Source organism: Propithecus coquereli, unplaced genomic scaffold (genome assembly GCF_000956105.1).
Source record: "Propithecus coquereli isolate 6110/MARCELLA unplaced genomic scaffold, Pcoq_1.0 Scaffold125, whole genome shotgun sequence".
In the NCBI taxonomy this organism is placed as follows: domain Eukaryota; kingdom Metazoa; phylum Chordata; class Mammalia; order Primates; family Indriidae; genus Propithecus; species Propithecus coquereli.
Window position 1 is genome coordinate 3,962,763 of NW_012136636.1, and position 27,540 is coordinate 3,990,302.

The window sequence follows — 27,540 nt, forward strand, 5'->3', positions numbered from 1 at the left end:
ATTCAACTTAGACATATATCCAACATTTTAAATTTACTATAGTATTTTTTGTTTAAGGAATCCAGAAGCATCAAAGATTTACAATTTTTTAAATCTGCAAGTACTTTAAATACCACTTTGAAGTTTCATCATTATTTCTACTATTACTCTAGATCAATTTACACTTGTATATAGAACCATCTCTCAATTCATATAGACGTCTTTAACTTTTGCCTGTTATCAGCAATTTTGGAGGAGAGGATATCTATAGAAACAGAAGCTGTTTACACTAAGTCATTAGAGTTCACTTTAATTACATGTAAAGGCTTTCAATCTGTGTTGAAAATATATTGATGGTCAGTTTGCTAGATTAAAGATGTGAGGTGTTTTTCAAAAATACGTAATTAAAAGATAAACCAATACAATTCAGAAACTCTGAAAGACTCCCAGGAGCATTCCCTAGAAGCAAGCCAATAGTGAATGAATAATCTTGATAACTAACTATTACTGAGGACCCATTGTGTCCAGGCACACTTGTATTATTTATCTCATTTAAGCCTCAAATATTTCCATGAGGTATTTTCATTTCATGTTTAAATATATCATTGATTTCTCTAGGTCACATGGGAGTCAAAGCTCAGACCCAAACTATGGCTTTGCCCTGGGATCCTGTGCCTTTCTCTATATTTAAAAAAAAAAAAAAATTAAAAACCCATAATAATACTACCTCTTAGCACAGTTATTTCACCAAGATATTCCCGGAGATCCATTCTCCTTTACTTCCAAAATGTTGTCTAGTGGAACAGCAAAATAGTAGAGAAAAATGTAATGTAGGCAAACTGCCCCTAAGAAGTTGGATAGCTCTTTCTGATGGTTTCGAATTTTTTATTTAACTTAGTGATTTTATAAATATCTTAGAATTCAACTCCCAAAGTATATTTGAGACCTAAGGGTCATCCCCCTGGGCACCAGAGTCAGCTAGTATAATTTGTAATCAGATGTTTGAGGTCCACTTTTTCCTACCTACCTACCTGTGTGGCCCAAGACAAGATAACCTGTTGATTTTCTTTTCAACTTTAATCTGAATGCCTTGTCTCAGGTAAACATAGCCCTGAAGTACAGTATCTTAACAATAAAGAACATATTTAATATTTTGTTTCATGCCTTAAGTTTTATTCCAAGGCTGAGAAGATTGTTTATACATTTTATTATTATTTGGAGAATTTCTAGAATTTGTAGGAGAGTTTGATAGTTCTTATAAATGTCATGGAGATATTGCTTTAAACTGTACTCAGTTTTTTTTCCCTTCCTCCCACTTAAAGTCTTGTCATTCTTCATTACCCAATACCTATGTGCCAAATTCAGTTTTTCCTAAACATCATTAAAGCTTGGAAGATGGAGGAGATTCTGGTTATTTCAAAATTGTTATTTCTTCATTAATGGAGACATTTTGAGAGTTTGTTTTCCATATCAAAGTAGGTATGTTTTTAAATGAGCATGCTGCTCAAACTTTAGCAAACACATAAGAATCATTCGTCATAATGTAATACATGTGCTGTTATGGACTGAATAATTTTGTGGTTAAAGTTTTACTTTCAAGTGATATATACATATATATTATATATCTTCCTATCTCTGTAAAGATATCCCATAGCATATAACCTTTCTCCTTATCTGTACATATGCATACATATGAAATCATATACCTGCCGGCCGTTCTAGTAAAAACAAGATGCACCTTTCATGTCTGTGCTGATTCAATGCTTCTAATTAGCAAGAACACTATAAATTTAGTTGTTGCCTTGAAAGAATGAAAATCATGCCTCAGACTAATTAATGTTTTAATGTTCAGATATCAAATGTCATATACCAATTCAAGTATTTGGCACATGGGTCTGGCATTCAACTGCCTCTTTCATTTACTTTTTTCCCCTGGCAAAAATAATGCTATTATTCATTTATATAAAAACCTATTTTCCCCTCCCTCCCTCCCTTCCTTCCTTCCTATCTGTCTTTCTTTCCTTGCTACTTGCCTACCTTCTTTTATTTTAATGACCATAGGTTCTGTCCTTAAAGTCGCCAATTTATTGGCAAGAAGCCAAATTATTTTTTGTAATGATGCCATTTAAAAGAACAACTTTCATGTACTATATTGTGGGAGAGGGGAACAATACTATCTTTCTAATGACAGAAAAGTTAATATAATGTATCACCAAATGCAAACGTAATAAGGAATAATGTTTAACTCTGCTTATGTTATTTGACATTTAGCTTAGCACTACCAACATTTTTCACAAACTGGAATTTCTCTACTGCAGGAAAAAAAAACAATAATAAACACATGGAAATCTATTCCATACATTTATAAAACAAATACTATTTTCTTGGTTTTCGACTTGCTTGCAAAAATAATTGTTTTACTATGGTAATTCAATTATCCAGTATGCAATAGATACCCACTACAAGAAAAAAAGGAACAAGATGATGATTACGAAAGGAGCAGGGTCTGAATTTATTCTGTCAAAATTAATATGTGCACAACATCAAGCATGCTCAAGTGTGTACCAGGAAAACTACTACAATCAATGGATGTTGTGAAATTTCCATCATCAATGATTGTTTCTTAACCTTGTAAGGGAGTCATTGCCTATTGGAATTCTCTAACTGACCCTAGGAAAATCTGCTTTGCTTCAACATGTCCAGTGGAAATATCGTGGGAAAGTGCTTACACACTTACAACAATAAGTGTTAGGCACTGAGATCATTCTCTTATAACAAGAATAAATGAACATGACAAAAAAAAAAACTTCTACTGAAATTAAAGACTATTTCAATGCTGGCTAACTTGTTGGAGAGAAAGGACTCATTTCCCTTCTCTCCTACCATCTCTCCCTCACCTAAATTATCATTTTATATTTGCAATTAATATCACATTGTTTCTCCCAACTTTTGAAGTTGTTCTATGGAAGGCTTACCCCTCATGTAGAATAATAGTGTTTTTTTGCTTTCCCCTTTTTTGTTTGCCATTCTCTCCAAACAAAAGCTAAAATATTGGTAAAGTGGAAACTTCTAATCTCCTTATATTTGAAAAGAACTTTAATCAGTCACATAAGATGTTAAGAAAAAATGAAAACCTGTCTCTTAAGGGATATTGTTTTTCATCATTTTGTTCAATGTTTGGAAACTCATTTCTTGCATACCAGTAAAAGTGGGTGGAACTTTAACTTGTGTTGCTGTATTGTTTTCCTGCAAGAATGGAAATGCATATGACATGAACAGCAGCAGCATGAGGAACCTTGGCTAGAGCGTGGAGTGGCCTTTCCACATCACAGGTAGATAAAGGTCATCGCAAACTCTTTCCTGGCCATTTACTTACAGTGCTTAAGAGGTCATATGAATAAGAGCTTACCCAGTGGGTTCTTCTGCACTAATCACTTGCCGTCTCTGCAGCTTATCATCCCAGCCCCACTGAGAATCCATATTCCACCACTGGTTAGGGCTATTAAAATGCTTATTTCTACAAGTGTTTAACAGTCAACAACTGAATGCAATTAATGTGTCCCCCCCACAAGCTACTCACTTCCCCAACTTGTGTCCCCATAAAATTAAAATACGATGCCAATGTGTATGTGTGTGTGCACATGTGAATGTATTTGTATTTGCAGGGAAAACATTTTTTCAAAAAAGAACAAAAACTGGAGAATTTTGCATTTTTGGTGTTTTTTTTTGTATTTGCGCAGACCATTTTAGGATTTTCAGTCTCAACAAAACACTATTAAAACAAAGAATCTAGTAAAATATTTGTGCATGTACTGCTAAACAATTCTAGCAATTTTATTAAGCAATACCTTTATTATTTTTTGAATATTCTTAACAGACTGGAACAAAACATTTTTTTATTCAAAACAAAATATGCATACTGTACGCATGTCGCAGGGTTAAGTATGATGCAGAGGTTAAAATCTGTTGGAACAAAAACAAATGCCTGGGGCAATTTCATAGCTATAAAGTTAATAACTAAATTTTGTTCGCTAAGAGGACCTTTTCTATGGATTTCCTTCATCTCTCAGTCACACCACAAACTTATCTGAAGTGCACTTCCCAAGTGTAGTTAGAGAACAGGAAGGAATGTAAAATGTTTTTTTAATTATTTGTTTTGTTTGTTTTTTTAAAAACAGCCCTTATTAACTCTTCCTTCCACTGATACTACTGTAAACTCATAAAAGCCTTTTTTAGAAAGCAAATTCATAAACACTCAGCAGATGAAATGTTCCCACGAAGAAAAAAAAATACAAACAGAGTGATCAGACTTCTCTTTTCTTCAACTACCTAGAGCATGTTAGAGGGATAACGTTTTTGCACTTTAATAAAAATGGCTGACCTATTTATTTTTTAAAAAAGAAGTTGTTCCTCTGTGATAATGCACAATCGCATACGCTTTATACCTGGAATAATTTTAAACCGTATGTTAGGGAAATAACTGGAATAGAATTGTATATATTCTGTATACTGCAGGTGTTTGAGCATTTCTAGAATCTCTTCCACAACAATAAAGGAGGAAAAGAAGTTCAGATTTGTGTCTGCAATCTCTTTGTTCCCGTTACGATGGCCAAAATGTGCTTGTATATTACTGCGACAGAACTTAAATCACGATGAAAGCCCACCTCCACCTTCAAGGAAAGACTCCCTCGCTCCCCACGGCCTGACTCTAGATGGCTACTCCTGTCCGACCGACCAGCAAGAAAGGACTGCACCGCTTGGGAATGGGAACTGGAGCAACACAGTTCATGATAGCTTTTTTTTTTTTTTTTGCCTTTTATTTTGTTTTCAACATAAAAATGTGTTAACTGTCTGATTCCACCTATTATGGAGAGCACTTGTTTGTTCAGCGAAAAAGGAACCCCCGCCAGGCCCCCTTGGCTCCGCTCTGTTTTGGGTTTGTGCGACAGTGGCTCGGAGGCCCACGAGCGTGCACACCCGTTCACTGTGGCTACACAGACAGAAGCAAGCGGATGTTGTCTGCTTAGGGGACGAGAAGAGGGCCGGGGAGGAAGGGCCGGGAAGGGCGTGGGTTCCATGGGTAGAAGGGAGGCTTAGGGAATTTTTTTTATTTTTATTTTTTGTTGTTTTCTTTTTTTTGTCTTTTTTTAGTTTTTATTTATTTTTTTGTTGTTGTTTTTTGCTATACCATGAGGTCATAGCAATCATTCCTCTAATAGAAACTGACAGGACGTAAAGACAGAACTATCTGATGAACACACACAATGACTAGAAATATATATATAGAGAGAGACAGTGAAAAGACTTAGTTTACCTCTGAGAAACCATCCCGAAAAATAAATCCTGTATTAACAAGTGCAAAAAATAAACGGACAAATAAACCCAAACCAAAACGAAAGCAAATAAAACCTCCAAACATTAAAACACAGTGTATAAAATGGTGTGAGAAATTTAAAGTCACTTGACAGCCTTTTAGTCAATAAAAAGCTGTGGTGGTGTCCTCGTTTGGATTCAGGCCCATCTTTTATTTTTTTTTTTTAATTTTACCCTAAAGGCCTTGCAAGAAGTAATTAGAGGGTAAAAGCACCCAGTTTCTGTGACGTTGGACAGCAGTTGCGTTTTTCACGGTGGGCCAGCCGCTGCTCCGGGACGCTGGAGCCTTTCGTTATTCCTCATTGGTTGAGTTTTCTTCCAGCGTGTTGATGCCTCCCAAGCCCAGTCCCGTTGTGTTCTGTGCTGCTGAGGCTGTGAGCACTGTGTGTAAGAGAATGAGTACGAGAACACACAGTTTGAGTCTGCTGTTGCACAGTCTTGTTGCTGATGACACTGTGAGCGATGTCCTGTGACAGGAGTCACTTTTCTCTACCGTCCCTCTGGATGGGCTCCTTGATCGCTCCTCTCTCCTGACGTCACAGCATTCTGGTTCATCATTGGTTAGAAAGGTTTCATAGAGCCCTGTAGGGAGAAGAGAGGGAAGGGTTAAAAGGAAGGAGATCTGCCCAGGAGGGAGCTCACAGTAGAGTGTAGCTGTGATTTTAACTTTCTGATCCACAAAATCTTACAAGCAATTAAACATTTTTTAAAGGGAAGTCAAGTCCATACAATTAGGGTAGTTAGCCATGGTCTCAAACCAGCACTGTTAGATTCCTCAAATTGCTCTCTTTCACTCCTGCCAGGCATACCATGGAATTTCTGGTTGTTGTGAATACTGAATAAAAGATTTCATTAGGTCAAAATCAAAACTTGAGGTTCTGGATCAATTTGGGGACCACGTATATTCAACCATCCTTTTTTCCTTAACAGGAATGTGATCAATTAATGCAATGCATAAGCTAACACTAACTAGTTATGCTGAGTAAAACAACCGACCAATCATGATGTAGCAACAGCAACATGTTACTAATCTTTTCTTCTCATAAACCTCAGCCTGTTTTATATCCTTCTATGCATCCAATGGGAGATCAGGACATTTTGATTTATTTTCTAAATATTTCTCCTGTTTTTCTCTGTTCTCTCCATTTGCCTTCTGCTCATGACTGCTTGAATTGAGGCTTTATCTTTTCCCTGACCCCTGGACCATCCCAGTAGGAGTCTCCCTGCTTTCACTCTTCTCTTCTTCCAGTCCAGCCTCCAACTTTGCCTTTCAATAATTCTCTCTCTCTCTTGCTTGTGCTCTCTCGCTCTCTTTTCTTTTTATTTTCCTTGCTGAATCTCTTTGTGTTTTATCCTCTTTTTCCTTTCTTTCTCTGATGATACACATTGTTCTTATTTTAAAATTGATAAATGCACATTTTCAAACATTTGAAGTGATGAAAAAATAACACTACTGCATTATCTATAATCTTTCCAATATTTTGCCTAGCTATATTATGTATAATATTTTCATGTATCTGTATAAGCCCTGGTGCATCCTATTTTTTTAATTTGACTGAAACATTTTCTCATGGGTGTTACAAGGAACTTTATACACAAATTTTGTCATATTATTCTCATGCATGAAAACCTCAAAAATGGGGATAATAATAGAGTAGCCGTAAGGATTAAATGAGATTTTCATGTAAAGTGCTTGGCTCAGTGCCTAGCACATAGAAATGACTTAAAAAATTTGGCTACTGTGAATAATAATAGTTATCAATGGTATCTCATTGTCTCTTTCTACTTAAGTAATAAAATCTAAAACCTTTTCCTCTCTCTGCAGACATAGTGCTCAATGCTCCAGCAATCCTGAAGCACTGGCTCTTCCCAGAACACTCAAGCTCGTATCACCGGTCAAGCTGTTTTTCTTCCTGAAATTTCCTCCATCAACCCATCCATGTAATAATTCTGATTTATCCTTTAAGCTCAGCCCAAACGAAACTCCCTGTGTGAAACCTGTACTCACACCCCTGAGCTACGAGTGTATTTTATGTGACTCTTCAAGAGAGCGATTTTATTTTTTCTTTTAATCACAATTGCTCATTTTCATGTCAATTTCCTTAATCATTTGTCAACTTAAAAACATAAACTATACATTTTCAGCTTTGCATTCCCAATATGTAGCAGAATGCCTGAACAAAATACTTAATGAGCATTTATTACACAAATAAATTCAGTATATCTATTTCTTTAATTAAAACAAATCTCTTAAATAATATACACTTCAGTCTTCTTTTAAAGAAATGACCAAGATATCCTTATAATGATGCTTACAATATTCATTTCTTCTTAGGCATTCAAAGGTAAACTTCACCTTCGCCTAGGTAGAATATGAAAAAAAAAACTGAATTAATGAGATCTGCAGCTCTGACATTTTTATTGTATGAAATTTTATTTTTCCGTATAAGATACCTCACTGGCAGACTAATTATTTACTGAAGTATACATTTTCTAATACTATATTCTACAGCAAAAATAATTTACAATAAGTTATAAAAATATAAGTATAAAAGTCATTAAGATCAACATTTTGGAATGTTTAATAGTCAGAATGTGTTTAACAATGTCATATAAATAAGAAGTTCTTCCAAAGTTGCTCAGAAACTAGTTTGCTGATTTATAACTAAAGTCATCTCAGAAAAAATAAGGCAGTTCACTCAGCCAATAAATGAACCCTTCTTTTTGACTGGCACAATTAATATTCTTTCTTTTTCTCTCCCATCCATCTTTTCGACTAGTTTTTATTCTGAGTTATGAATGACATGCACACATATTAAAGATTAAATAATACCACAGGGTATCTTACAAAATAAGAAAAAATAAATTCATCCACCTCCCCCTTTTCAAATTCTCCCTTCTCAAATGCAAATATTTGAACCTCTTTTAGTTGCTTTTGTATTTAGCTCCATTTCTGAGAATAACTTGTTTATGCTTTTCTTGATTTTTCATCTTTTAGCATTATCTGTAGCTTCCCCTTAGGAAATACAGAGGCAAAACATTCCTTCTCCTCTTTCCTTCAGCAAATATACTTCCCCCCAAACCAGCACCCATTCCTTCATAAACAGTAAGATGGATATTTGGTATTCCCTTTACAGTATTAGGATGACATAAATACAATTCTTAATTTAGCCATATAGTAAATTCCAGTTTTCTATTCCTATCCCACATTGTTTCTCCTAGAGCTAATGCTTATCTTGTCATTTTCCATATTCTTACTAATTCACCCCCAAATACATTGCCGGCTGCTTCAGTTGCATCAGGTGTCCTATCAGTTCATTTTCCTGATGGAATATCTCCTGGAGCCTCTTCCCATCTGGACTGGTTGCTTTCATGCCTGATGCACAGCTGCCACCCTGGGATTGGGATTTCCTGTTCCCTGTATCCTGCCCTCTCCTTCCTTGTCTTAGGAGTGCACAACTCTTCAGTATCTTCAGTAGGAAAAACTCATGAAGGTGAATTTCCAAGATGCTGCATGCCTAAAAGTGTGTTTATTTTACCTCACATTTAATTGGTTGTTTGGCTGGGGATGGAATTCTAATTCAGGAATTGCCATCTTTCAGATTTATTCAAGCATTGTTCCCACGTTTGGTTGTTGGACCTTCAGAACCTGCCCTTTAATTCTCTTCTCTCTCCTATTTCATATTACTTGATCCCTTTGCTCTGCTTTCCAGAGCATTCAGTGGGTTTTTTGTGTGTAATAATTTTATTGAATTTTTGTTTTTTCCCTAAGATTATTTTAATTTCCAAGAGCTCTTTTACATCATCTGAAGGTTGTTTTTTTTGAAGTGATGGTTCTCATTTCATGATTACAATATATATTTTTATCTCTCTGAGATAATCATGGTACTTGTATTTGTTGTGTTTCATTCCCTCCCTGAATGGGCTCCTTTTCTCTGTTACTTTTTTTCTTCTTTGTTCGTTTGTTTTTCTCTTGTTTTTCACATGGGATATTTATGCATTCTTGATTGCCTGTACATATCAAAGAGTGCTGGAAGTCAGGGCATCAAAGGAAGGCTGTTGATGATCTAAACTGTAGGATGACATGCCTGAGGTGTTTAGATGGAGAAACTTAAAATTCTGTCTTTAGGCTGATCAGATTCCCTAGAAAATCCTACCCAGGATCTGTCCTGGAGGGGAAAGGCCTGGTGGCCAGTTTTCTGACAGTTGAGTGGGAGAAGGAGGCTGGGGATGGGGCCACTCAGCTTCCGGGTGTAGACACTCATTGATCCTGGTGGTCAGTGTGGTCCTTGCACCTCAGCTTCTCCTGGTTTGGCTCTCTGTCCAACAACCATCCTTTTATTCTCTCTAAAACATTATCTGAGCTTATGGAGGAGATTAGTAGCATTCAGTTCTATGTGGTTATAGTACTGATACTCCTTTTTTCTCACTGGCTCTTGGTTAGAAATTCTGGCTTCTTCTAGAGGTTACCTGCATTCCCTGGTTCATGTCTACTTTCTCCGCCCTAAAATTCAGCCACAGTGGATGGAATCCTTCTCATGCTTCCAATCTCTCCTTCTCTGAACTCTCCTTCTGCCTCAGCTTTTTGGTTGATTCTTCTAACTTCTTTTGTGATTACATTGGGAACACCTGAATAATCCAGGATAATTAAGCTCTTTATTTCAAAGTCAACTGACTGGCAATCTTAATTCCATGTGCAAAGTCCTTTACGCAATGCAAAGTGACATATTTACAGGCATAACATCAGGAGAGGAGGTCACTGAAGTAAAAATCCTGCCTACCACACTGATGTCATTATTCCCGTTTTATTGAGGGCTTGAGCTTGTTATGCTCTGTTACGTCATATTGAATATTCCATAATCTGCTGTATTCCAAAATTTCAGGAAAATGTGATTTCTTTGCAGCTTCTTCTGCTGAATCCTTCAATCTGAAACCATGTTTTTATTCTACTCTAGTCTTGTTTTGATAATCAATCCTTCCCTCACTTCTACTGCTGTGTTCTTTTCTATTTTGTCTTGTTTTCTTCAAAAAGCTTCTATTGGAAGGATCCTGGACCTTCCATATAATATTTTTCTCTTGTTGTCTTTAACAGTCACATCTCTCTAAGAGGCAGAATTCTCCTTCCAGTTAGCAAAGAGGGGAAAAAGCAAACAAATTGCAGCTCCTTTCCCACCACTACCAGAAGTGAATGAGAAGATTAAATCTGAGATTCGTCACATCCATTTCAGATGGCTCGTTCAATGCCTTTAGAAAGAGGATCCCTGATTTTATTGGGGAAACACCACCATAACATATGTAGGAATGGGGGTGTCCAGGCAGTTCAGACATCTGCTGATAATCTTGGATCTATCAGGTAATCTCTGGCCTTTTTTGTTCTCTCGCTCTCTGTAATTCCTGAAAACAAATCCTGATCACCAGAGGGTCCTGTTGGAAGAGTGGTTCCCATCTCTTCTGCTCTCTTTTTTAGAGTTCACTCTGAAGACTCGCAATTCTGGAATCTACTTTTTCTCTTTTATACTTTTTTTAAAAGTATCCATTCTAATGGTGTTCCACTTTCTAGGTTTTATTGCTTCCACGAATGTATCTCATTCCATAGTTCTTACTTCAATGTTAATAGGATTTAGAGACAGATAGGAGGTAAAATTTTGGCTTCGGCTTGCCAGCTTGAACCACAAGTTACGCTCATACTTAAATGCAATGGCTTACTCATTACCAAGACAATTTTTTGCCATCATGTAAATCCTAATTTAGTATTGCAGAAATGGTGTTTGAAATCAGTGTTTGAACTTTAACAATTCTTCATGTTATATTTGCTACAATAGTGATTTCACATGAACATAATCTAGAATTTGTTTAAAAATAACATAAAAAATTTAACAAATCATCAGGATTTAAACTGTGTCTACATTTTTTCCAAAGGTAAAAAATTATAAAATAAATAATCTCCAGAGAATTTGCTACTTTTCTAGGTTTATTTTATAACTGGGTAGGTAAAACAATACAAAATAAGAGATCAATCTAAGAAATTTAGAAAAATCTTTCTAAATGTGACCGTCTGCAGGAAGAATTCTGTAGACATTTGAATATCTATATATTTATAATTTGTATCATATCTTTTTAAAGCCAGGGCAAATTTTAAATAATTAAGGCATATATTTGTAAACTGGCAGTTTTTTGTGGGAAGCAGGGACAGATGTATCAGATATGTAATAATGATTAAAGGCTAATATCACTACATATAACTAATATTAATGGAATCATATTACTTTTCTTCTATTGACATTGTTGAGAGTAAGGACTACTCCTTCACTCCATCCTGGTATCCTCAATACCTAGCAGTATGTAGACAAGTATGTCTAAAAAAGAACAAGAAGTATTTGTTTAATGAACAAAGGAACCAAGGAATAATGCACTAATACCTTGAGTTGTTAGAGGGTGCTGCAATGAATTGAACGTATTAGACCACAGAGCACCTACACATAGCCTAACTGCAAAATGTAATTCAAGTACACATATCAGGAAGAAAACTGACACATACTCTTAAGAAAGCCCCATACGGACCTGATTATGTAAAAGCTATTCAGAGCTGAAAGTTAACTGCACATTAGATGGAATATAGATTGCTCTAAAAACTGAAAAGTGATACTAAATGAAATTAAAATCAAAAGCCCACATTAAAATGGCAGAGAAGTTATAAGAGCATTTACTCATTCATTAAGACCATAAGCTAAGTTGAGGAATAAATTGGGCATCTGAAATATCTTGAAGCTAAGCAGACAATTTCCTCAACCAATGTTCCTAATGTTTTCCAGTATTTTACCAGGAGAACAAAGACTGTCTGCAGCCAGAGAGAGTATAGTCTAAACAGAAACCTGACACATGCTGCTAAATATCACATTTCACATTATTATTTTCCCCAAAATGGTTACAGTAACTTTTTTAATCATGAAAAATTTATTCTAAGGAAATAGAAAAGAAAAAAAATAATGGGCAAAGAAAATGTATGTTCACCAACTATATTGTTTAATTTTCCAACCCCAACCCTAATGAATCCTTTGAGGGTTGCCCTGAAGATGGTTGGACTTTATGGGATGGTCTGCAGGAAAGTCATGTGAATTTGCATCTGCACCAGGCATCAGAACAAAGCAGGGTTCAAGGGAGTGGACATTGTCAGGACAGAGTGACTCGCGTCCCTCTTCCCTATTCTGAGAAGTTACCAAGTCCCGGGACTTCAAGTGGAGACAGTAAGAGTCACTTAGGAAAGGAATAAGAATTGCAACTCCTTCCACTTCATCACAATGAATCAACCATTATTGCAAAAATGCTTTCACTTTTCAGGTTGGATTACTCTCATATGTGGGAAGGGTGTTTAAGGAATTTCATGAAGTACATTTAAGAACTCAGAATAATTTAAGTGTTCCGCATGAATCTACGTTACAGGAGGGTGTAAAATAATTGGGTCTTTCTCATGGATGTTTCTGCAACTTCATGTCGAGTGCTGGCTAGCTCAGCGTTGATTTTATTCACATCATTTCTAAGAAGCCACATAAAAAAAACTGTATGTTCCTTGTTGAGAACATTACCTATTGTGTTCTGTGTCTATTTATTGTTGCTATTTTTCTTTGTGAAATGGCACCATGGGGCTCGCATATTGTAAATCGGTGTCATTGTTTAGCATATTACCCACAGTCGTTTTTTAAATTGGAAATCCCTGGTAACTACAACTCTGCAAAGGAAATACCCTTGAAAACAGGAAACTATATAAATAATGTTGCTGCTGCGGTATCTCAAACCATAAGTGTAATTGAAGAGACAGTATTGCTAATGCTTTGATTCACCAATGCATTTAGAGTACGAACAACATTTCCTGCTTTTCTTTTTAAAAAGAAAACCAGACTTTCTATGTAATGACAGAACTCATACAAAACTGTCCCCAAATCTGCGTCTGCATGCACATGTGGGACAAGGTAATGGCTTCGAGGCATGTGAACACCCCATAAATAGACACTGGCTTCAAAAATATGTCTTATTTTCAATAAGTTAGGGGGAAATATTTTTTTTAATTTGAATCACCACTTTTTGAAACATTAAATGTTAAAGTAAAAAGTTGGGATTTTAATCAAAATATTTTTACCCAAAGCAATTGCTAAAACTTAACGTTGGTGATATTCTGATGCTAAAGGAAATCAACGATCTTTTAAAGCAAATATACTAGAGCAGTTTATAGACCAGAAAAGAAAATTAGTCTGTATATTTTACAGTCAATATTAAAGTTTAACCAAAAGAATATCAGCTAATTTGTCACCTTTATTTTTCAGATTCGAATTGAACTGACGTCCAGTAGTTCTATCGTTCGAAGTCAAATGAAAATAAAGTAATAGAAGATAGCAATTTTCAAAAAGGAATGACAAAAACTTTGGTAGTAGTGACATCCTGGAGAGCAGGTAGGTAGGGCTTTGGGTAATGGGGTGTAGGTCTGTTTGAAGAGGTTGCCACTCATTAGAATTGCACAATTTCACTGAATATAAAGTTACGGTCACACATATTTTCCACCGAGTGATAGAAAATAGTCATTTGGCTCAGACCCTGGTATATCAGTTGCCAAATGCAATGTCTTGGGCGGCATGTTATGTATCCCTCAGTTACAGGGCCACGCAGAGTGGCACGATTATGACTTGTTTTATTTGGCAGCACCTTGCATTATTTCTCTGTTTTGCTTCTCAGTCATTGTCCTCTGTGGTCATTGGTTTACACCTATTATTGAAGACACAAGACTCTATACAATTTTAACACAAGGCAAAGAAGTTGGATAATGCTCACTAAACAGTGAAAAGAATGAGTTTAAAATGATAAAGATACAATACCAGAAAATTGTTCTTTTTTTTTTGAAAAAAAAAAACAGGATTTAACACTCAGTTACAACTCTTATTTGAGAGACCGAGAATATTCTTTATGATGACAAAAGTATTCATTCTTACAACAGTTTAGATATCTCCTGTCTTTCTGCAGATTACATTATTTTTTTCAAAAAATATTGGAAAGGTCCAAAGACCTATTAAACTGAGAAAATATGAATAAAAGTAAAAATTCGTTCTTGAAGTACATGTTTCCTAGAGGCAATACGATATAAGCTAATGTGTCCAGAAGTTGGATTTCTAGGGTCCCTCCACTTGGCATTTATGATATGTCAGTCAATCTACTTCCTGTAACTAAAACAGCACTTTTAAAATTCTGTGTTTCCTACAGGAAATAAAGATTCAGGAAAATGAGAATATTCATGATTGATAAGGAAAGAAACAGAAAGAAGGAGAGAGAGAGAGAGAGAGAGAGAGATTATATATTGAACAAAGAATAAGACATTAAAAGCAAAGTACAAAAGAAATCAAAGGACCATGTAAAAAGTTCAAACACTAGTATTTAAAGAATTGAAAAAATAATGGTGTGGAACATTTTACTTATGAACAAGAAATATCAATTATAATGCTTTATATCCACCAGAAAGTAAGAAAATAAACAGCAGAGTACATTGTTGGTAAGAATCTATGTGGTTATAAACTTTCTGAGTTTTTGGCAATAAATATCAAAAAACTTAAGCTTTTGCATGCCCTTTGACCTTTCCACTACAATTCAAGGAGTTAATTTTAAGGAAACAAATAAGAAGTGTATGGAAATAACTATGTGTGTAGATATTCATAGTAGCAATTTTTATGTAGCAAAAAATGAAAATGAAAAATATTCTATAATTGGTAAAACACATAAGTAATTTATGTTATACTAATATACTGTACTATTATGCAGACATTAAACTATGCTATGAAAACATACTTAGTGATTTGGAACACTATTCATGGTATAAAATATTATTTTCCCCTTGGTAGTAGGTTACAGTCTTCCGTACTTTCTTTTTGCTTATCTTCATTTGCTAAATATTTTTGAATGATTAAGCATACATTTCCTAGTATAAATATAACACTAAATATGACTTTACAGAAAGGATGCTGTGGGTTTTGGGGATATTTGATCAAAATGGTCAGATTTTCAAAGACACCAGTTTTTATTATCCAAAGTAGGCAGCACTATAGTGCTTAAAACGAGGATGGTTTGTAATACATTATTATTAATAACAACCACCACCAAAGACAAGGCTGGTTTGGGCTTTACTCAGCCACTTACCAGAGGAGACCTGCAGGGAAATTCAGGTAGGCTTTCTTAGTCTTATTGGTGACAAAGACATGTAGTGTAGCAGGCAGCTGTCGCTTAGTATACTAAACATCTATTACCCCTTCTGGGAAAAGCACCCAGATTTTGTTGTGGGGAGCAGTCTTCCCCAACTCCATGAGTGCAGTTCAGGTGGGGCTAATCTAACCCCCTCCCACAGGCAGGAAGGCCCCTGGTTAACCTAACTGACCAGAGAATTTCATTCTCTCAATACAGTGACTGCTCAAGTGTGGGCACCCAACTTAAGCCAACATCCCAGTGAGAAGCCTCTGCAGAAATTGTTGGGAATGAGGGAAATCCTCCTGTAATTTCTAAACTGAGGGATTGAGACCTGTTTCTGCTGCTGAAATACATCAACAAAGAGAGAAGCAGAACTCAGACATGGGAAGAAACAGATCTAAAGCTAGAGTTGCAGCTGGAACTAGAGAGAAATAGAAAGATCTATTTATGTATCCATACCTATATCTCTCTCTGTATAGGTATACATCAATAGAGCTCAACATACCTGTCTAATCTATCATCTATCTAATGGATAATATACTTGATGTTTATCTCTGTATTTTTCAATTATATGAACCAATGAATAGTCTTTTTTAAGTCAGTCGTAGATTTCTGCCACTTGCAAGAGTTTTCACCAACACACATACTTTCCTCACAGAGACATCATGAAAATATAATGAGATAGATCATTTAAATACTTGACTGAATGCTTTGCACAAACTAAGCACTCAAAATTAATGGCCAGTAATAATGCTAGTTACAGTTACAATGTAGCGGTAGTAACATATATACACAATAAGGCCGCTCAAAAGCTATGAATTAAATGTTCACCATGGATTTTCTTCTTTGTTTGGAAAATAATCTGTTTAATCCTGAGGAAACTTAGTTTCTCTGTATCTCCTTTTCGCCTTTCCACATCTATTTGTGATAATAACACTCTCCATACTTACTTCCGAGATTGTTCCCTTTTCCTCTATCCTTTCTTTTGTTTTGTTTGTTTGTTTTGTTTTTGAGACAGGGTCTTGTTCTGTCACCTGGGCTAGAGTGCAGTGGGGTCAGCATAGTTCACTGCAGCCTCAGTCTCCTGTGCTCCAGCAGTCCTCCTGCCTCAGCCTCCCACTGAGTAGCTGGGACTACACGTGTGGGCCACCACAGCCAGCTAACTTTTTTATTTTTAGTAGAGATAGGGTGTCGCTCTTGCTCAGGCTGATCTCAAACTCCTGGGCTCAAGTGATCCTCCTGCCTCAGCCTGCCGAGTAGCTGGAACTACAGATGTGCGCCACCACACTCAGCTAACTTAAATTTTTTTGTAGAGACGGAGTCTCTCTATGTTGCCCAGGCTTCCTCTCTGCTTTCTTAATACTTTACTTCTAAAGGCTCCAGGATAGCATTTATTTAACTTGTTTACTTCTGCAGATGAATGTGCACATCATAGGTTATAAGCCACATCTATTAATCCTTATCAACCACATCCAGTACAGTGCGTGGTACATTGTAGATGTAGTAGGTAAAATGATGTCCCCCTCCAAAAAATGAGTACACATCTTAATCCCCAGAACCTAGGCATATCTTATGGCAAAAGGAATTAAAGATTGCTTATAGGCCAACACTGAAATAAGATTATCCTGGATTATCCAAGTGGGACGAATCCAATCACATGAGCCCTTAAATGGGAAGAAGCAGGCGAAGTGTGTGCGAGGGAGACGGGTTGCGTGAGGGACTCTCCACCACCGCGACTTGGAAGGCGCAGGAAGGGAGCTGCAAGCAGAGGCATGTGGTGGCTTCTAGAAGCTGGGAAGGATCCTCGGCTGACAGCCAGCAAAGAAACAGGGACCTGGGACCTATGACAGCAAGAAACTGAATTCTGCCGGCAATCTTCAAGATCTTCTCCTAGATGTTCTTCAGGCTGCTCCTAAAGTCCCCGGAAAGGAACAGCGTCTGCAGACATCCAGGTACTAGCTGGGCAAGATCTGTGCCAAACTGCTGACCCACAGAACGTAAAATAATAAATTTGTGCTGTTTTACGCTGCCGAGTTTGTGGCAATTTGTTAAGGCAGCAATAGAAAACACATAAAATGGGTCTTTAGCAAACGTTCATTGAATGAGTGAAAGTTTAAGAGAAAATGCTTAGGAAATAAGGAGGCAGAACACACTTCTCAATAGGAAAAATATAAAGGAAAAAGAAAAAGAATATAGACTTACAGAGGTTCATCACGTTTATTTTTATAAATTGCTCCCTAGTATAACAAGTATTTTGTAATAAAAGCAGGGAAATCATTTATAACTCTCTGGAGTCAAACTAGTAATGAGAAAGTCATAACTAAGAGAATGTCAGCTATTCCGGTTACAGAAGAAAGTTTTAGTGAAAAGAAAAAGCATATTCACAATAACCAAGATTTGGAAACAACCTAGGTATCCATCGATGGACAAATGGAAAAAGAAACTGTTACATATATGTTTATATATATATATATATATATATATATATATATGAAATATTATTTAGCCTTTAAAAAGGAGCAGATCTGCCATTTGCCACAACATGGATAGACCTGGAGGACATTATGTGAAGTGAAATAAGGCAGACACAGAAGGAAAAATAGTGTATGATATCACTTCTATGTGAATCTAAAAAAAAAAAAAGGTCCAGTATATAGAGATAATAAAACAGAGGTGTCTAAGGCGGTGGGGAGATGGAAAGATGTAGGTCAAAGAATGCAAAGTAGCAAATATGTAAGATGAACAAGTTGAAGGATCTAATGTAGAACATGAGAACTATAATTAATAAAAGTATACTGTATTCAGAACTTTTGCTAAATGAGTAGATTATAGCTGCATTTGCCAAGGGGGGGGGGAGCAGTTTGCAGGTAGTAGGAATGGGTAAGTGTGAGATGATGCAGATATTAATTTGTCCCACTATAGTAACCATTTTCATATATATATGTGTGTGTGTGTGTGTGTGTGTGTGTGTGTGTGTGTGTGTGTGTGTATATATGCATGCTATGGTCTGTCCCCCAAATTTCATTGTTGGAACTTAATAGCCAAATTCGTATGTTGATTGGATGTAGGGCCTTTGGGAGATACTTAGGGTTAAATAAAGTCATCCGAGTAGGGCCCCCAAGATGGGACTGGTAGCCTTACAAGAAAAGGAGGAGAGACCTGAGCTGCAGGCATGCTCTTGCCCTCTTGCAAGATGTGGTGCCTTCAGCCATGCTATGTGCAGCAAGAAGGCCCTCACCAGGGCTGCCTCTTGACCTTGGACTTCCCAGCCTCCAGAGCTATAAGGAATAAATTTATTTTCTTTATGAATTTCCCAGTCTGTGGTATTCTGTCATAGCAACAGAAACTGGACTAAGACAATGTATCTTATAAAATCATGTTGTGTACCTTAAATATACAAAATAAAATTTATATTTAAAAAAGAGTACAGAAAAGCAATGGGCCAAGCCAGGCAGAAAGTCAGATGCCCTGGCTTCTACTGTTGGCTTTCTTGCTAACTTGGGAAAGCTACTTAATATCTCTATTCTTCAAATTTATTTATTTGCTAAATTTATTTGTTGAATTATCAAAGAAATCTGATTTTGATGGCCCCCAGCTGTTCCTTCATTCATGGCTGCTGTTTCTAATTGGTGAGTGAATCCATTCTCATTTCTCCGTCTCCCTATGACCCAGGCCCAACAGTTCATGGCAACAGAAATGACACCCACCTACTGGAGCTGGAGAGCAACTGGACTCCTTTAATCTCTAAAACTCTCATGATTTTATATATAGATTTTCTCTAATTATATGCTCACATTTGCTTTTTTGTGTGTGTGCTGACTGATGGAACTCATGATTTTTAATAAATGTAGTATCTTTCCTGATGGAAATTACTCTATTCTTTTAAATGTTATTTATCTCTTTGTGGAAAGAATAATAGAAATGAAGAGAGATGGAAACCATTTTTTTTTTTGTAAGGATTAAGGCTGGGAATTTGAAAGCTGTACAGAAATTAAGTAACACTGTTATATAAAACTATTAGTCTATTTCCTTTCAAAACCACAAGAATAGTCATAAATTCAGTCTAGAAATGATAGAACAAATGAATTTCCTAATGGAAGAAAATTTTTTAGAGATAGAATGTTTATTTGGCAAGAGTTTTTTTTTTAACTCTTTTTTCTTTTTAAATAGATGTTTTTTAGAGCAGTTTTAGGTTCTCAGCAATATTGAGCAGAAAGTACAGAGAGTGGGAGTGCCTGGATTTTTCAAAGGAAAAATTCACTAACTGCAGTTTCCTGAGATGAAGGGTTTTCAGACTTAGGTCTAGAGTCTTCCAATTATTGCACCATGATTAATTGGGCATAGCACACACAACAGCATTGCAAATTGATTATTGTTCTAAATTCTTTCACAAGGATATTCATAAAACTTGTAAAAATAATTTTATTTTACAATTAAAGATGATCTGCAGTGTTAATACCCTTTCTTCGTTATTACTCTTTCCACATAATTACTATCCTCTAAATCCTCTTGGCTGAATTCTCTCACTGCCTGTATAATTCCTTTTTATCGCTTCCTGTTCTCTAATCCTCTAGAACATCTGAAGCACACAAAACGTGTCTTCATGTAAGAGTCAGAATTTATTCTTTTCTTGAACAAACGATATTGAATGTGCCTGTCGTATTCCAAAATTGCAAGGTATTGCTCAGGGTACTAGTCTGCAGGGCTACCACAGCAGAGCACCACAGACTCAGGGCTTAAACAACACGCATTTATTGTCTCACATTTCTGGGGCTAGAAGTCGAAAATCAATGTGTTGACAGGGTTGGTTCTTCTGAGGTCTTGGGGGAAAGATCTGTTTCCGGCCTTCCTTCTTGGCTTATAGAGGCCCATCTTCCTCCTGTCTATTCACATTGTTTTCTGTGCGTCTGAATTTCCCCTTTTTATAATTACACTGTTATGGGCTGAATTGTGTACCCCCCAAAATTCATATGTTGCTAGCCTAATCCCCAATACTTCAACATGTGAATGTATTTGGAAGTAGGGCCCCTAAAGAAGTGATAGGAGGCTTGTAGGGTGGGTCCTAATTCAATATGACAGGTGTCTTTATAAGAACAGGAATCTCGGACACACAGAGACACCAAGCACAAGACTCTATGAGTTTGCAGGAAGGAAAGACCAAATGAGGACATAGTAAGAAGGCGGCTGTCTACACACCAAAGAGGGAGGAATTCAGAAGAAGCCAAACCTGCTGACATCTTGATCTTGGACTTCCAGCCTCCAGAACTGTAAAAAAATTAATTTGTGGTGTTTAAGCCACCCAGTCTGTGGTATTTTGTTATGGTAGCCCGAGCCACTAACATGTACACTAATCATGGTGGATTAGGGCCCCTCTTGATGCCCGCGTTTTAATTTGATTACCTCCATAAAGAAGGTCACGTTCTGTGGTGCTAGTGGTTAGAATGTCAACATGTGGATTTGGGGAGCCAGGGGACACAATTCAACCCATAGCACTCAGTTTGGGTTTCCCATTTCCATAAAGTTAAATGTCACATCATATATTAGCTGTTTTCATTTTTAAGTTCTGGTATTCCAGGTTGCGCTGCGTAATCGAGCTGCATGGTGATGGCGGGGCTCAGTTCCACAGGAGCCTTCTCCTGCACTGACCGGAGGGTGCAATGTGAGGACCAAAAATGGCTTCAAAAGGAAATACCGATGTGCTTCCTTTAGACTCCAAAGCGAGACCATTTTGTTACAGCGATCTAACCGTCAGCCGGCTTTTCTATGACTGGTCTTACCATCCCTGCTGACGTGCACAGCAGAGGCACGTGCCGACCCCGCAGGGCATGACTTCCACCTCCTGCCCGCCTCAAGCTACTCCTCCCACCCGGGAAGCCTGGTCTTGCTCCAAGCACAGGGACTACCACCCATGCCCCCATGTCACAATCCATTAATTAATCAATTCAATATTTGTTTAATGAGCACAAACTCTGTGTCAGACACTTCTCTGGCATACCTGGGGATCCAGCTGCCTGCCGACAACATAAATTCTTACCCTGATCCAATTCACCCGAACGGGAAGGAGACGAGCAAGTGGCGCTATGATTAAAACGCGGCAGAGCAGGTGCTGTAGGCGGGGAGGTGCAGGCTCTCTGGGCGCACGGGCGTGGACCCGGCCTCAGGGGTCAGAGAAGGCCTCCTCGTGGGAGGGGCAGATGGCTCAGGATGAGGCAGAGGAAGCTTTGAGGCCGAGTGCACCAGCCGCGCAGACTTAGTGTTAGACGACGGCGTTTGGAGGGCTGGCTCCAAAGGGAGGGGAGACGGGCTCACATCGAGCCATGCAAGGAGCTTAGAGACTCTCCCGGGAAACTGGAGCATTGAGGGAGGGGCACGGCCGGTGCCAGGAGGGGGCTGCGTGGCGAGCACCTTCCAAACGCTCAGCGCGCAGACGCTCTGACCCATTTACACTTCACGGTGCAGAATTTATTTTACAGAAGAAATCACAGGCCGTAGTAAATGATGAAGCCATAAAAATAGCCCCCCGTGGACTGCATTTAACATCAGAAGGTTAGAAACAAATTAAATGGCCATTAATCAGGAACTGAGTAAATTACGACAAATTTCTAACCTATGACGGTAGTTGCCAGTTGGCGAGGGGACGGAGCTGACCTGACTTTCACTCTTTTGTATCTTTCAGATTTTGCATCCACCGTATGTCTTATTCATTGAAACAGAAGGAAACGCAATTTATTTAAAGATTTCAAGAGTATATGACATCCACTGCTTTAGTCCCAGCGATTTCCGTGTGGGCCCACGGTCTCGCCCCTACTCATTTGTGCCGTCAGTGGTGACTCTGCTGTGGAAGCCCCGAGGGCCGAAGCGGGACCGGGCAGGGTGGGGCCCCGTTACGAGGAGTGTTCAAGCCCTGGAAATGCCTGCTAGACAGACAGGCGTTGCACTGCAAGAGAAAGAATGGCTGCTGAGAACTACGTTGGCTTTGTATTCAGTTCTTGAAAACTGGCCTTTCCATCTGATATTTTTGGTAAAAACGTTGACTCTGCTGACTTTCATGCATCTATCGTAGACCTCCAAGGGCATCGGACAGAACAGTCTTTGACTCTGCACAGTTGAGAATGGGACTTTACATTTTAAAATTACTTCTGTCAGAAGAATTCATTATGCAATGGGAAACATCCTATCTTTGGACAATGATTTGCCTTGTGATTGGAATTACTCTAAGTTCCCTCGCAATGTTTGTTCCCAACTAATTAAAGGTGGACTCTTTTGGGCTTTCCCAGTCCACGTACACAAAGAAAGACTAAATAATGGCAACTGCCTCCAAGTCAAGCCCAAGAAACCTTTTCTTTTTCCCCTCCGATAATGAAATACTCAGTAAGGGAGGGGTATTAGTGAAGGTTACCAAGAACCCTACACTGTAGCAGGAATGAGTGTCAGTGTAGGCTCGGAACTTTCACAGTCTTTATGCCTCATCCGATCCCTCTTTTGACAGCATAAACTGGTCAATAAAGAGACAATATATCATATTTGGGACAAAATCTATACAGTAAAGCAATAAGGTAATGAGGGACAGACTGTTGTCTTAAAATAGCACCCTAGAAGTTTTATTAACTGAGCTTTGTATTTTCAAGTTTTCTTTTTGTGGAAATTGCACATTTATTCCAGCAGTGCTGCCTTAAATTGAACTCATTCCTTCTTTTCTTTTTTGGAATTAAGTTTAAAACTAATTTTAAAGCCGTGCTCACAAACTGATCCCAATTTTTATACCTAAAATAGTTCCTATTTTAATTACCTACATTGCTTGTAAAATTTAGCTATTTAATTGTATGTATGTATAAATTATATGTGTAATTATATAAATTGTATAAATATGTTGATACAGGTTATAGATTTATATGTTATAGATACAATATAACACAAATTAGAATAAAGTCATTTAGATTCATAATAGTATTTACATGAGCATTTTAGAAACTTTGGCACTCTTCTTACCCTTCACACTAATATATGCGTGTGTCTGTATGTATGCAACCTAAAACTCCCACTAATCAATCTAAGTTAGCCATCCAAGCACAAGATTTTCCAGAAAACAGTGCACTAGGTAGTTCTTCTTTCTTTAACAACAACAAAAAAATGGCATAGTTTGTAAAATACTTGTAACATTCATTTTTAATGTGATGCGTGAGGTTGAGAAACTAGGACATGTTTGTTGAACTATTTAGACCTACAGTGCAAAGACTGCAAGCTGTGGGCTCAGTCACCTTCCATTTAACCTACTGACTGACTTTCTGCAGCTGGACCTCAGCAAGGAAACCTTTGCCTACAGCCTAATTTTGGGATGGGCTGACTGGTCATTTCTTGTTGCACTAGTGATACAAACGCTAGACTAATAGCTAGGAAATGGGGAGCTATTCTTGTTTCTGCAATAGCAGGTTTGTGGGGGAGGTTAATCCTGTGGGTTAGAAATAAACAAAATGGCCTAACCTAATCCTATGTAGAAACAACCCACCAGACTAGACGACTTCAGAACGTGGGGTTTGTCTAACGTTGACTGAAGCTATAATCACGTGGAATAATTTTGTTGTTCAAAGCAATTCAGTGTCACAGTGATTCACAAAGTAGGAATAAATTCTTCATATAGATATCTTCTTTGCAGACAAAAGAGATATCTCAATGAATAAGATTTCACCTCTTCTGGGAAATCTCTTTGCTAAAATTATCCTTCCTAAACTGAAATTCCAGAGTTAGAATTCTTCCTTCGGCTGACCACGTTGACCGCTACCGTGTTGCAAATGCTTCTGAGTATTGTCTCTCACGGGGAATTCAGGGGCCTATGTCACGACGTGTATGCTGTCACCTCCTTGGTGTAGACAAGATCTCTAAATGTTTTGATTCAACTTCCACCTGAGCACAGACTAACCAACTCAGCTGTCCAGGCCCTCTCCCTTAGAGCAGCATTTGATAAACTTGAGCAAAGGGTGGCTTTCCATCCAGATATTTCAGAGAGGACTGAGCATACTTGCCAGACGCAGAAAGTGTACCTACTAACCTGCTGTAAGGTTAGTAGGCGATTGTGGGCTGATGTCAGTAAGATCTTCCCTTGACGGCATCTAAAAAGACAGCTGTCATGCTTTTGCTCCATCCTCCCGTGGTGCTCACCGACTTAGGGACAGGCCAGGAAATGACCACAGGCTTGGCCCTCGATGGCTCCCTGGAGCAGTGAGCTCGGGGCTCACGGATTGAGCATGGATACTTCTCAGAGCTGATTCAACTCCAGTCCACTCAAATGCCCCAGGCATGGTTTTCTCAGCTCTCCCTGGTCTAATGCATTTCATTTCTCTTCTTAGGTCAGGTAAGGTATAGAGACGAAAAGCAGAGTAACTTGAGCTACATCAGAAGTTCCCTGAAAATCTGTGGAGGTGAGCAAGCTTGTGAAGGACATGCTCATGCTATCAGCACAGCTGGGGGCAGAGGAGTGTACCCACAGCTCTTCCTAGCTCTCTGGCAAGGACCCCTCAGCATGTGCGGGACGCAGGTGTCTTCCTCTCCCTGCGCTGACAAGCATGGAATCCCCCATTCTCCTCTGTAGCCACAGCTGCTTTCCTGCAGGCTCCGCCAGGCTGGACCAGAGTTGGTCACCGTCTAACACAGGCTTCTGCCCTCGCAGCCTTGTGAACTGAGTGTCCCCAGAGGCTAGCACTGTTAGCCACGTGCACAGATGAGGCAACGGAAGCCTTAGAGTGGGTGTGATTTTCTGAAATTCATAGCTGCTGACAGGATCCAGACATCCTAAATTCTACTGCAGAGTTCTTCCCTAAGTATGCTCCTTTGCCAAAGGCAAACTTGAAAGTGGAAGTCAGGAAAAGCAATCTTAAGTGTGAGTGATCTATCTGAACGCAATTAATTTAAGTGTTTGTACTTGAATAAAACTCAAAAGGACAGTGTTTTAATGGAAGAAGATGTCCCAAACATATGAAGTTACTACATTTTACTTAAGGTATTTTTTTTTTACAACTTATTTTCACATTTCTTTATTTTATTCTGGCCATATCATCTCCCTTCCTATTTCTCCTTTGGCCTAAAGTTTGATACACTTATTAAAAGATTTTGCATGACGTCAAATAATGCCATAACTAGACCCCTCTTTTTTATTTTCAGAAAAAAAAGGCCCTGCATTTTTGACAATAGTTGAACATATGCACAAACTGGGGGAAATATATAAATTGAAAATAGTATAAATGTACAAATTAAAATCTATGGGAAGCAGGCTTTTTTTTTCTCCTAAAATACTCCTTTAATGAGGAATTATTTTCTTCTGTCTTTTAAAAATCTTTGTCAATCACTGGCCCCATCGGAACTGGATTTTGGGAAATGTTTCTTCTTTCGTAGTTGTGAACTGTCTCTCAAGTAAACGGTAAGACACACAACATTTAAAGTTTTCTTCCTAACTTGATCAATATGCAGATCAATGCGTTTTCTCCCTTCAGGTGATTTCGCGCTCTTGCTTTCTTTTAGACACTCTGCAGTAGCTCAGTGTTGCCACGAGGGGGCGCCCACCCCCATCACATCATAATCCGCCTGTCAAGGAAAGGAACAACAGCGGCCCACAGTATTTTCCCAAGAGACAGAAACATAACCTTATTCTTGTCATAGTTAAAAAATGGGAATGCAGAATTTACATAGAATTCTTAAAATATGTTTTATCTCCATTGTCAGTAACCCCCAGCAGACCGACTTTTACTTTTATTCTTTCTATAATTTCCCTATGAAACAGAGGAGCAAATCACGTCTAGTCTGTTTTATCTATCAATCAACTGGTAATTTTCTTAGTGTTTGTTACCATGGCACCCACAGCCCGTGCTACTCTGCTGCTTCTGTTGTCTTAATCTCGGTTCACTGTTACAGGTAAGCAATCAAGGATTTCTCCAGGGAACTCGAGAACGAGGCGAGGGAGTGGGGAGCAGGAAACCCGTATAATTACCACAATGACGGGTTGACATCGTAGAATCCAAAAACGACTCCCACCTCCTCACTTTAAACATGAAGAAACTGAGTTTCTAAAATAGCAGTGAGTTATGTGCACAGAGCCTGAGAAAAGAACAGAACCCACTTTGAGAAATGTTAGCTCAATAATGCCTAACATTAAATGACAGGTTTCACCCTGACGGCAACTCAGAATGTCTCCCTAATTAATTTTTCAAACACTCCTTTAGTAATCTGTCAGTTTTATTCTTTAACAGAAAAACCAAGGGAGATCCCAGGCGAAGTGTCTTTCCTTTATCTCCTAAAACAGAATCAGAATTAAACATATGAGGAGATCAGAATTTAACAAAGCTCTCACCCAGGTTTGTGGTTAGGACATTTGGTCATGACCTTCTGTAACATCCTCAGTCAAAGACATTTTATAGTAATAGCCATGTGTTCTCAAATATTTCCTTCTAAGAATAAATTACTGGCTTGCTAAGGATCATAGGCACATAAAGTAGCAGATGATTAAAAAGATATAAATTTATAAATAACTCTCAAATCTAGAACATGGGCAAGTAATGTGAGTGTCATAAAGAAATGATGCACTAGATTTAGAATTTAGTAACTGTTACCAAAATTGTAAATAACTCCTGATGATTTAGAGAAATTTGGAAGGTTCTGAATCTTCCAAATGATTCATTGACCCCAAAGGCTGATATTTACTTTTCCTGTGAATGATGGGAATCTTCAGTACCAGTACATGTCTAATAAAACTATGAGAGGAAGAACTTGAGGTCCTATAATTCCACATCCCTGAAATGTTGTGTACAGGGGACTCTAAGGAGAAGTAGTCACCGTACCACTGGATTGTCACTTAGGAGAAGCACCTTGAATAAAATTGATCCTTACTTGGAGAACATGTGGCAACAGGCCATATGTCGTTATGCACTTACTGAATACTGTTTTGGAGGTTGACAAGTAGGGGGAAGAATCTTCAAAAACTTA

General features: G+C 37.9%; 1 protein-coding gene across 1 annotated transcript in view; it reads right to left on the minus strand.

Annotated features, from left to right (window-relative positions):
* Window positions 1-3,789: 3,789 nt before the first annotated feature.
* The window catches only part of FAM155A (family with sequence similarity 155, member A), a 648,778-nt gene continuing 625,027 nt past the window's right edge, over window positions 3,790-27,540 (minus strand). Inside the window, exon 3 of the mRNA XM_012637932.1 lies at window positions 3,790-5,934. Within this exon, the coding sequence (XP_012493386.1) occupies window positions 5,645-5,934 (290 nt within the window). The 3' untranslated portion in view covers window positions 3,790-5,644. The remainder of the gene's footprint in view (window positions 5,935-27,540) is intronic.